Source organism: Lutra lutra, chromosome 13 (genome assembly GCF_902655055.1).
Source record: "Lutra lutra chromosome 13, mLutLut1.2, whole genome shotgun sequence".
NCBI classification, from domain to species: domain Eukaryota; kingdom Metazoa; phylum Chordata; class Mammalia; order Carnivora; family Mustelidae; genus Lutra; species Lutra lutra.
Window position 1 is genome coordinate 47,198,558 of NC_062290.1, and position 11,876 is coordinate 47,210,433.

At 41.5% G+C, this 11,876-nt stretch overlaps 1 protein-coding gene and 1 long non-coding RNA gene across 2 annotated transcripts; one reads left to right on the forward strand and one right to left on the reverse strand.

Moving 5' to 3' along the window:
- Positions 1–594: 594 nt before the first annotated feature.
- LOC125084018 (interferon alpha-1/2-like) lies at positions 595–1,286 on the reverse strand. Its single transcript, XM_047701095.1, has one exon. It carries the CDS (start codon positions 1,248–1,250, stop codon positions 654–656), a length of 597 nt encoding a protein of 198 aa, XP_047557051.1. The 5' UTR covers positions 1,251–1,286; the 3' UTR covers positions 595–653.
- A 3,036-nt stretch (positions 1,287–4,322) lies between these two features.
- Positions 4,323–4,950, forward strand: LOC125084019 (uncharacterized). Its single transcript, XR_007122437.1, has 2 exons — positions 4,323–4,414; positions 4,660–4,950. It is a non-coding gene; the product is annotated as an uncharacterized LOC125084019 (long non-coding RNA).
- The last annotated feature ends 6,926 nt before the right edge of the window (positions 4,951–11,876 follow it).

Genomic DNA, 11,876 nt, shown 5'->3' on the forward strand with positions numbered 1-11,876 from the left:
TGAGATCATGACCTGAGCCGAAGGCAGCGGCTTAACCCACTGAGCCACCCAGGCGCCCCCCTCTCTCTCTTTTTTTTTTCTTTAAAAGATTATTTATTTATTTATTTGACAGGCAGAGATGACAAGTAGGCAGAGACGCAGGCAGAGAGAGACAGGAAGGGAAGCAGGCTCTCTGCTGAGCAGAAAGCGGGATGCGGGACTTGATCCCAGAATCCTGGTATCATGACCTGAGCCAAAGGCAGAGGCTTTAACCCACTGAGCCACCCAGGCTCCCCTCAGACTTGTTTTTTTTTTTTAAATAATAAATACAATAATTTTTCTATACAAAATATTTAATAAAGAAAGGAAATAATAAATTGAACAAATATAAAGGATATATGTTTTCTCTTAACCACAAAGAGAAATTATACCTAATGTTGTTCAAAGATAATTTAAATCTTATAAATAGTTAAATAAATAAGTTATTAAATGGATACATCAATAGATCAGCATAGTCATCTGAAAGCAACTAGTTCTTGTAGAGCTGATATGCTCTACATGATGTCACTTAATACTCCTGAAAACATTTGACAAATTGATTCCATTGTGTCATGATTATAGCAGAAATGAGAGTCTTTGACCTGGTAGAACACAAGGAAGTACGATATTATTTGTCAGTGAGAGTCATCACCATGTTGAACCAGGTCTCGTTTCTTGCCCCTTAACCTTTCTTGCAAGGTTGTTGATGAAGAGAAAGCTTTCATGATCTCTGCTCGGACCATCTCCCAGGCACAAGGGCTGTATTGCTTCTCTTGCAGATAGAGGGAGATTCTTTGGAAGTAGTTCCTCAGGATGGAGTCCCCATTCACCAGGGGCGTCTCTCCCACCCCCGCCTCCTGCAGGGGACAATCTTCCAGGTGGCCCAGCTGCTCAGAAAGTCCCGAGCACAATTCCTCCAGGAGGGTCGTGTTCCAGGGAGCAGGTGAGGCCTCTGTGCAGACGAGGTGGAAGGTCTTCTGGTTCGTCACATGGATGACAGAGAGGGCTTGAGCCTTCTGCAGCTGCTTGCTGTCAAACACCTCTTGGGGGAAGGCAAAGTCATTTCTGTCCCTCAGGCAGGAAAAAGGGGAGACTCTCCTCATTTGTCGCAGGAGCATCAAGGCCCTCCAGTTCAGCAGACCATGGTCCTGAGGCAGGTCACATCCCAGAGAGCCGAGGGTGTGGCAGCTGAGCACCACCAGGGCCACCAAGAAGGAGCACGGCAGGGCCATTGGGGATCCGGCAGATGCTGTTGGTCTGGCTGGGGTGGGCACGTCTGGGAACCGTGGCTCTAGGTTCTCTGAACATCTTCCCTTGTGCACACTCTTAAATGGGGATGCATTAGTTTCCATTTTCTGAATGTTCCTCTTACTTCCTACTTTTGTTTTTCATTTTGCATTCACCAAATGGGTTTAGAGCAGTATTTCTCAACAATTTCATTTCATTATTGTCTCCCCTTCCCTTGACCCCAGAGTCATTTTAGATATTTTTTGCTAATTGAATCCCTCATGAAATTTTAATGACACAGTTATCCTCTATATTTATTTGTGTCCTCTCTATGTATCTGTACTTTATACATAGAAAGAAAAGAGTGCCAAACTTGACTCTCTTATCCAATGCAGGATTAAGATTGACAAAAATTTTAAGCTATAAGTAAATTTAAAAGTTAACATTTTATTTATCTTTATAGCTAAGTTTTCAGAGCAAATTTTATTACACTTACATAAATAGTAATGTATTAAAATCATATTCAAATTTAAAATTGTACCAATACAATACATAATAATGATGACTGCAATGATATACTTAAACATTTATTAGAAGTACTCAAAACAATTGAAAATTCACAGTATTTTCCTGACATGTATTTTTAGGTCTTAACTTCTAATTTTGCTTCATATCAGAAAATAGTTTTTAATTTCACTGACTGCTTGATATTCATCCAGATATTCTCAATATTTATTCCTTTTCAGCAATTAATATAATTATTGTGTTTAATAACTTTAGTAGAATTAAATGATCAAATATGAACAACTTGCATTTAATTCTGAAGCCCAGTTCACACTGAGGCTCCAACATATGCAACATAAACAGATAATAATGGCAGCTACTAAGTAAGGGAAGGCCACCTCTCACCTCTCACAATACAGCTTTGAAATCAAGCAAATGATGGAGGAAGAGTTGTCTGGTGAGCAATCTGTTTGATGTAATTTTATTGCTCTAAACTTGCATTTTCTGTAACTTTCATGAACTCAGTGTCAATACTTCACATAAGATACTCAAGAAAAACCAACAAGATAAGAGATAGTGAGAAAATAAATATTAGGGAATAGGATTTTGTTGAACAGGTTTGATTTAAAGAGCAGCAATCATTGTAATACCTAAGATTTGTTCACTCTCCAGCAACTAATTTTTGCACCATTGGTAGTAAAAATTGGCAACTAAAAGAACATAATCAATGTGAATCCTTTTTTAAAAGATTTTTTAAAAAGATTTTAAATTTTATTTATTTGACAGAGAGAGAGAGAGAGAGAGATCACAAGTAGGCAGAGAGGCAGGCAGAGCGGGAGGGGGAAGCAGGGTCCCTGCTGAGCAGAGAGCCTGATGTGGAGTTCGATCCCAGGACCCTGAGATCATGTCCTGAGCTGAAGGCAGAGGCTTTAACCCACTGAGCCACCCAGGCGCCCCTTCTTTTTAAAAAGATTTATTTAGTTATTTGAGAGAGAGAGAGAGAGCAGGAGGAGGGGCAGAGAGAGAGAGGGACAGAATCTCAAGCAGAACCCCCTTGGAGACTGTTGTCCAATGCAGAGCTCCATCTTACGACCCTGAGATCATGACCTGAGCCGAAACCAAAAGTGGGACATTTAACTGACTGAGCCACCCAGGCACCCCTGAATCTTTGTTTATATTTTTGCGTGTAATTTCAAATTTCCCAAAGGACTTTCAGAGGAATAGATCAGTTGCAAACTGATCTATTCCAAAAAAAAAAGGAAAGTTTTTTGTCCTAAATTCAAAACTGTGTAAATATTATTATCATGTGACAAACTTACTCTCACCTTCTATTCTGAACTCTTTTCGTTTTGCATAGGAAGTTACCTTGCCTTACCCCTCTACATTCCTACTCTTTACCTAGAAGGTACATAGCCATCTTTGACAGCTCCTAGTCATGGACTCACTTGGCCCTCCTTGGCACGGGGCCCAGTGCCCTGGCTCAGTATGTCATGTTAACTGCAGCATGCTCTCCGATCTCTTCATCCTACCAGGAGGCATTCATGAATGACCAAAATGGTTTGCTTCATCACGGCCATGTTTGCTAGGACTATATGAGACCATGCCTGAAATATCCACTCTACTCTTCCTGGTGTCAACAATGTCTACTGGGATTATTGTTGAAACCACTGGGATTCTAGTTGCTTTCAGGTGCAAAGGGATCTGGGGTTTCGGTTGCAAGAGCACAATTTTCAGCTTTTGCCCAGCACTAGAGGAAGCCCCCAAGGATGGTCTCATCTCAAATTTGCCTTAACTTGGTCATCACAGAAAAATAACTAGCCTGGTGTCCTACAGAGTGCCACACATCTAAACTCAAATTCTCCCCCATTCACACGGCCTACAGCAACCAGGCTATTAATCCATGAGTTGTGGTAGATCTTTCCTGAAGCGTCACTGAATGAGCTTTATCCTGAGGTGCTCTGGAGATAACTCAGACAACAATGAACAATCAATTGGATGCTCTTTTCTCCATCCATTTGAGAGGGAGACTGGGCTCCACTTCAGTTCGATTTCCACAGTTTGGCAGGTAAAAAGCAGAGTGTGACTTCAGGTCCAAAAATGAAGATGTGGATTCTCAGTTTTTGGCCCCACTTGCTCTTTCTTGCTAATATACCTACTCACTCTTCTTTGGTACTAAGGATGGTTATATTGTCTCTTTTAGATGGCAGTCATGGAGCTTTTAATGAACTGCTAATGAATGTTTGGAAATTGTTGAAGTCTTAACCCTGAAATGATGCTATCTGGTGGGGGCCCTTTGGAGGTGATGAGAGTACAAGGCCATATCCCTGATGAAATCGGGGCCCTTATAAGAGACACCCTGATACTGGATTTCCAACTTCTAGAACTGTGACCAATGAATTTCTGTTCTTTATAAGTTAACTAGGATATACTATTTTTTTTAAAAGCACCCAAAGGGACTGACCCCTGACCTGCCCTATTTTCTCCTTGGAATATCGCCCTCCAGGGGTCTATAAAATACCTAAGGGGAGAGACTTCCTCTTACCCAACCTGTTTTTCTAGGCATCCAGTACCAGTCTCCATTGTTTCCAGTGCACCGTCAATATTCACGAGGAAAACAAGTATGGCAATTATAGGAGAAAGAATAATACGAGCAAATACTACAGAGGTATGCTTTATGTAATGTGGGAGTTCAACAGATCTGAAGATCCTTTATAAATTCCTCTTGGTTCTATAAGGAAAGTTATAATGGAATAGCCAGTGGGGGATTTAAAAACAAAAGAAAACAAGACCAAAAAATGTCTACGGGCAAGAAAATTTCCTTCACGTTTGTATTTTCAGTATTTAGGGTAGCAGGATGAGAATCACAAGGTTGGTTATCAGTAGAAGACTCACTCTCATCTTTTATTTCAGTGAGCCCCAAGGACCTGCAAGGAACCACCTCCTCTTGCCTTGCTCAGCTACCTCACCTAATGAGGAAATAACTTTGAATTTTACGGAGTGTTCCGAGACCTCATCTCTACGCATCTGGTGTCAGGCTGTGCCTTAGGGAATCAACTTGAATGCTTCTTTCAAAGGGTCAGTGATGCTATCAATTCTAAAGAGTGATAGCCACTGAATCTCGCCCTGGTTTAAATTGTGTCAGGTCAGCTGTTCGGGAATTTCAAAGTGTGTGCTGCCAACTTATTGGTTATTTTTCCCCTTGAAAAAGCATTAGTACGGGGGCGCCTGGGTGGCTCAGTGGGTTAAAGCCTCTGCCTTCGGCTCAGGTCATGGTCCCAGGGTCCTGGAATCGAGCCCCGCATCGGGCTCTCTGATCAGTGGGGAGCCTGCTTCCTCCTCTCTCTCTGCCTGCCTTTCTGCCTACTTGTGATCTCTCTCTGTCAAATCAATAAATAAAATCTTAAAAAAAACCCAACTCCTTTAAAAAAAAAAAAACATTAGTACGACTAATGTAACAATGAAGGCTGCTCTTTTTCATTGAACTTGTTTCCTCTTTATGAGTCACTCCAGCAGTCTGCTTCTCAGTGGAAACTTCTTTACACTGAGACCACCCATGAGAATAAATTCGGGCCACACAAATGTTGATGAAGTGATATTGCCCTGCACTGGTACAGTTTGGGTCCCTGAAATCATCCCCTGTGCCCCTGTGATCCACCCCACGTTTCCCCTTTGCAAATGATTGGAATAGACTCAAGTACCACAGACGCATTTGGAGTCCTATGTGGAATATGGCAAAGTCACAGAAGAGAAGGTTCCGGTGTCCCTGAATCACTGTTTGAAGAAGAGCCAAACAGTGGAGTCATCTGAGCAGGAACTCCTGTTATAGTTATATAATATATAACATATTACATAAGATATTATATAATATATATATAATCTATATTATATTATATTATATATAAAGGTATACAGTTATATAATTCCTGTTATAGTTTTCTGTAGATCAGTTACAGTGGCCGGCATTCATTTAACTGACACATGTCTTCAACAAAATACTATGCTAAAGTACTTTTTCATAAAGGATTGGACTTTATATTTTGGAGATGCAAAATATACCCCAAAACTTAAACAGACTTAAAAAAATTACATCATAAAGTCATTTATTTAAGAAAGTAGATCATGTTCTCTCTGAAGATGTTTTCTGTAAATCCATTCTAGACAATACATTTTTTTTTAAGTTCATGATTTTGGTTCAGCTATTTCTCATCTGATGCTCAGGCACAGTGGCTGTGTTTCTTTTCCTTCAGATAGAGATGGATGCTTTGGAAATCCTTCCAGACCACGATCCCCAGACACAGACAGGCAGGGTTGTCTTCTTCCCTGGGCTTCCGGTGTCCCAGGCAGCGATGAAGGCTGGAGAGGAGGTCATGGAGGGTGGCGGGGCTCCAGGCAGCCTGGCTGTGGTCTGTGCTGAAGGGGTTGAAGACCTGTGGGAGCATCTGGTGGTGGAAACAGGTGCTTTGTGTCTTCTGGATTTGGGTGATGGTCCATCTTTCCCAAGGAACTCTGAGGTAGGTTCTGTCCTTCAGGCATGTGTGAAAGGGGACACTTTTCAGCTGTCTCATAGTATGAGGATGTCGTGTACTCTGGACTATGGTTCCAGGCAGGTGTCCAGCGAGGGAGCAGGCAGGCAGGGGTGCAGTGGATCGGGGCTCCCAATACAAATTCTCCCCATTACTATAGCTTTGAAACAAATTATTCTAAAATGCATGATACTAATTTGGTACACACCCGCTCTGGATGGCTGAGGATGACTTGATGGTTGGTAGACATTTTCACTGCTATGTCTGAGGCTTACAGGTCTCAGCTAGGATCTCAGCTGGCCCTGGGAGCAGGAGCACCTCACTCTAACTTCTCCTTGACGTCTGTTTTTTTCTGACAGACTGGTGGACCCAGTACCGTTGCACTGTTTACACGGGGCCCGAGGGCTCAAAAAATGAGGGGCCCAGTGACCAAGCTCTATCGTCTTTCATGATCTAACCCAGTGGTTCCCAGTGAGAATGATTTTGTCCCCCAGGGGACTTTGGGCAATGTCCAGAGACATTTTTGGTTGTCGCAACTGATGAGGGCTGTTACTGGCATCTCGTGGACATAAGCCACACATACTGCTGAATGTCCCCCCGTGCACGGGACAGGGCCCCACCACAGAGAACTGTCTGGCCTCAAGTATCGGTAGTGTCAAGGGTGATAAACTCTAATGTAAACTTGGAAGTCGTGCATCATTATTTCTAACAAATTCTTTTATAGCAATTACCAAGCCCTCCTGTATTTAACGGGAGGTGAAGTAGATTCAACGTTTTGAGAAATTGCAAAGTTCTCAGGACACATGTGGGATGGGAGATACTGTCGTAGCTATCTTTGGAGGGCAGTCTGTAGCGGTGTCTCCCTGTGATTTCTTTTGCTCTTCAGTGATTTTGCCGTTCTCACCCTGTAGGTTGTGTGTTTTATGCTCTTAGGAGTCAAGCCTATGAAACCTGCTTCTCATCTTCCAGGTCTTCAGAATCAATGTTTCCAAGAGGGCACTTCTCGTTACAAGGGATTTGGGTGCAGATATGATCACATTGCTGATTTTTTAATATTCAAGTTACCTGCACGATAGCTATGAGAAAATAACAGACAAGATTTCTTGGTTATCGATTTCCCCCATCCTCATTTTTTTTTCTTTTCACATTAGTCAAAGAAAGAGATTTATTTTTTCCTAAAATCTCTCAGATATTTAAAAAACAGTTTAAAACATTATTTTTTGTATAAAATAAAAGGGGGCATCTGCCAGCCTCCCACTCCCTTTCCCCGAAAATTTAGCATCAAATGATCCTCTCTCTGACCACCGACAGTACAGATAGGGCTGAAGATTGTGCTTACTCTTTGGTTACTCTCACACACCTTCCTTTCCTGGAATGTAATGAAGTCTCACAGGTGTAGACTGACAGCAACAGATCTATAGTCAAACCAAGCCTTAACTTGTGCTTTCACCACATTCACCAGCATTCACCACAAAGAATCATGATAAAGTTCAGAAGGAAGGGGTAGAAAGGGGATTCTTCTAGGATTTGAACTTCGACTAATGATTCTAAGGAAATCAGGGAAGAGAATATCAGGCTCTGGACAAGAAAGCTTGAGCTAGTGTGAACTAGTGTTTCTCCTGGAGGCCCCAGGAACACAGTGGAACTGGGGTAGTCATTGGTAAGAAAGCAATCATCACTCAGAAGCTGAGAGGATTGTCCCATGGGCCACGGGATGGCGGAGAATCCTGTTCCTGTTTCCCTGGAAACTATAATGGTAGAGGATGAAAACCTGTTACATGAAGCTTTGTGTTTGGGTTGGAAATTGGGTTTCTATTCTTTTGTGTCCAAGTGGCCACATGGCTCAGAGTCTTCAAAATGAGGGTACACAGAAACGTGCAATCAGACGACACAAATCTATAATGTGAGAAAACAATGTTTCTCAGGACTATATCCTTGATATTAATAAAAGAAGGTTAATAGATCAAATGCCCAATTTGGGTAAGGAGAATAGAATTATTGGGGCTGTGGAAGAGGTTAGGTCTGGGGCGTGAAGGCATTCCTAAGAGCTGGACAAGGCTGTTAAGGAGTTAGACTATTGCCGAGCTTTTTTTTTTTTTTTTTTTTCTGTGCCCCTAGTCTCCTGAAAGCCAGCAGTGGGTGGGTTTAAAAATAAGGTGGACTAGAGGGAAAACCCATCACTCTTTCTGTGCAGGCCTGGAGCTTAGGGGTTGTCAGGTCCTGCACGTTTCTTGTGCCTGATACCACCATCTTTACTCATCTCCCAAACCGCATCCTGAACACGTGTGCGATTAAGTATTCAAAAACGGCCCATTTCTTCGACTAGAACAGCTGGGTCCTGTGACGTCACTAAGGTTTAGTAACAACCCCAGGCAAATGCAATGGAACAGAATGATCAGTTGTTTTCATGATTTTTAAAGATAAAGCATCCAGCTGGTGACTTGTTTATAGTTCAGGTCTGGTTCATGGCTGTGATAAGATGGCTAATTCTGTCATTCTCCTGAATAAAGTCCCCTCCCCACTCCTGACTCTGCGTAAGATCAAGGCTTCATCAGACTTCAGTTATTCTCAAAGTTACAACCCTGATTGCTACTGAGATCTTGATGGGGTTTCTCTTTTCTGCAACAGTAGATACTTCATGTCAGCAGGGTGTTGTACACTGGGAATGTGGACTAACTGGAAGTGTCCAGCAGGGAATCCTCATCCATTTCTAGACATTGGGTCTGGGAGCTAAGTGGAGAGAGATCTTCTTGAGTTTGGTCTACACATAGAGGTTCCCTGAATGAGAGCCATGAACCTGCTGTGCATGGCTGAATTAGCTCCCAGATCAGTGGTGAGGATGAATATAGAATATATTGAAACCCAAGAAGTGAATGAAGTGGACAGTGTCAATGGAATCCACAACCCACTCCTCTTGTAGGATAAAGTCAATGTTTCAGGGCCTGGGTGAGCTCAGGAAGGCAGAGCAATCTTGAAGGTTAGAAAACTCTTTCCCCAGTCTTTGAGCTTAAGTAACATCTTCATGTGTGTCTGTATACATGATATATGGAAGGTTTTATGAAATATGTGATTTTCTCATCTAGAGAAGGTTGGAGACATTAATAAAAAGCTGTAGTAAAAATTTTTGCCTAGTATGAAGAAATAAATGTTATTACTGACTCTAGGATTCTATATTGAATATGTTTTGGTTAATGATTACCATGAATTAGTTTTTTTTTTAAGATTTTATTTTATTTGACAGAGAGAGAGAGAGATCACAAGTAGGCAGAGAGGCAGGCAGAGGGGGAGGGGGAAGCAGGCTCCCTGCTGAGCAGAGATTCCCAAAGTGGGGCTCAATCCCAGGACCCTGAGATCATGACCTGAGCTGAAGGCAGAGGCTTAACCCACTGAGCCACTCAGGCGCCCCTAGAGTTTTTATGAATCACGAATTCCTGGATGGAAGAATATTTCCTTCACTTGCAAGTGATAAACTATGTTTCCCAACTAGGAAAAAGTTGTTTGAGTCAGTAAAAATTAGACCTGCCCTTTGACTCATATCTAAACAGATGGTGCTGACAGGCAAAGGACGATAAGTCTCTACCTGTACAGTAACAGCTTTCTGGAAGACAGACCAGTAAAGAACCAGAACACTCTGTGGACTTAGAACGGCGGTTGGGGCTCTACACAATGAAATACCTGCCTCCTCTTGTTCTAAGATTGCAGGAAATATAACCTTGTTCCTTCAGCTCTATCTAGAAAAGAAATATGGGACTATGTGTACTCTTGATAGCCTTCAGGAGGCATCAGTAAGAAGTCACCTGTTTTCAGTCATATCCATCCTGAGGAAAAGAATGCTTTATGGATGAGAATATTTTACTCTGAGACAGTATTTTGGAGAATTAGAAATGGGTAGTTATGCCACTCTTACTGTTCCCATAGCTGAGAAACAGGCTTTCTTTGAGCCCATGAATGGTACTCTAAAGAATTTGCATCAGCTGGTTCAGAAGTTACTGTGTGGTTCTGTAAATATGTTGCTGTTGGGGCTGAGTGAAAGCCATGTGGCTGGAGCAGTGATCCGATCCTAGCATCCATACGGGCGAGCCAATATAAAAAGCCCTTTGAATATTGTAAGTTTGTCAGATTTATTTATACCTGGATATATGGCATATTATATTCTTTGTTATTGCAAAATATTTACTCTATAAGTGTCTTCATAATGAAGCTCTTTGCTAAAAACAATTTAAAAGGAATGGGGAATGTCTTCCCTGCCCACCATCATCCTAAAAGGAATGGGGAATGTCTTCCCTGCCCACCGTCGTCCCCCCCGCCAAGGAAGGCATGCAGTAGTGGGTGTGGATGCTTAGATACAGTGTTGCAGACTTTTGGGAGCACCTGCCTGGCTCAGTGGGTTAAGCCTCCAACTCTTGGTTTGGCTGAGGTCATGATCTCAGGTCATGAGATCAAGCCCTTTGTGGGAGTGGGAGTCCCCAGAGTGGGAGTCTGCTTAGGGTTCTCTCCCTCTCCCTTTCCCTTTCCCCTCTACTCTTCCTCCCATGTGCAATACCTTGGCCCATGCTCTCTAAAATAAATAAATAAATAAATAAATAAATAAATAAATAAATAAATAAATAAATCCTTTAAAAATGTTATAGACTTTATGGGCGCCTGGGTGGCTCAGTGGGTTAAGCCGCTGCCTTTGGCTCAGGTCATGATCTCAGGGTCCTGGGATCGAGTCCCCCATCAGGCTCTCTGCTCGGCGGGGAGCCTGCTTCCCTCTCTCTCTCTCTCTGCCTGCCTCTCTATCTACCTGTGGTCTCTCTCTGTCAAATAAATAAATAAAATCTTAAAAAAATGTTATAGACTTTAGATAGTTGGCGATTTATATGGATTAATCAATTAAATAAAGGTCAAAGCAATTTAAAATGTGTATTTTTATTTGATGCCAAAAAATACATTTTCTTTGATTATCTGACCCACTATATCCACCAAGAGTTATCATAGGTTTTACATATTTATTAGGTAATTGGGTCTGTGAAGACTTGATGCTACAAAAATTTCTCGTAGTTTTTGTCATACTGGGGTTTCTGGGGTTTTTTGCTGTTGTTTTTAAGGAGATACATTTTCTGGAATCCGTCTAAAATGAGGACTTTTAATTCCAACCAGTAGATGGCAGAATAATATCAGTCCCTAGAAAGTGGTTGTTCACAGACTGTTACGAAGTAAATAGAGGAATAAATTTATTATTCATGCATTTTGTTAAGGAAAACTTTACCAGTTCTGCACTGCGAACAATCACCTTTGATGAACAAAAGCAAGAACATCTCTCTTTAACAAAGAAATTAGAAAACTACAATCACCCCTATTAAAATTACCTATAAGACATGATGACATGTGTCACTACTATAATTTTCCTGGAAGTATTAACCAATCTTTTAAGTTATGATACAAATAATATAGAACAAGGTTTTTATACTATGCAGATAATATAATATGATTCTCTAAGGTGAAAACACAAGAGAATCCACCCAAAAATCTGTTACAAATCAATGAGACTAATGTTTCATCCAAAAACTTAAGAATCAATGACAGTAATGATGTCAAAAAAGCAACATGCTAAAACCATGC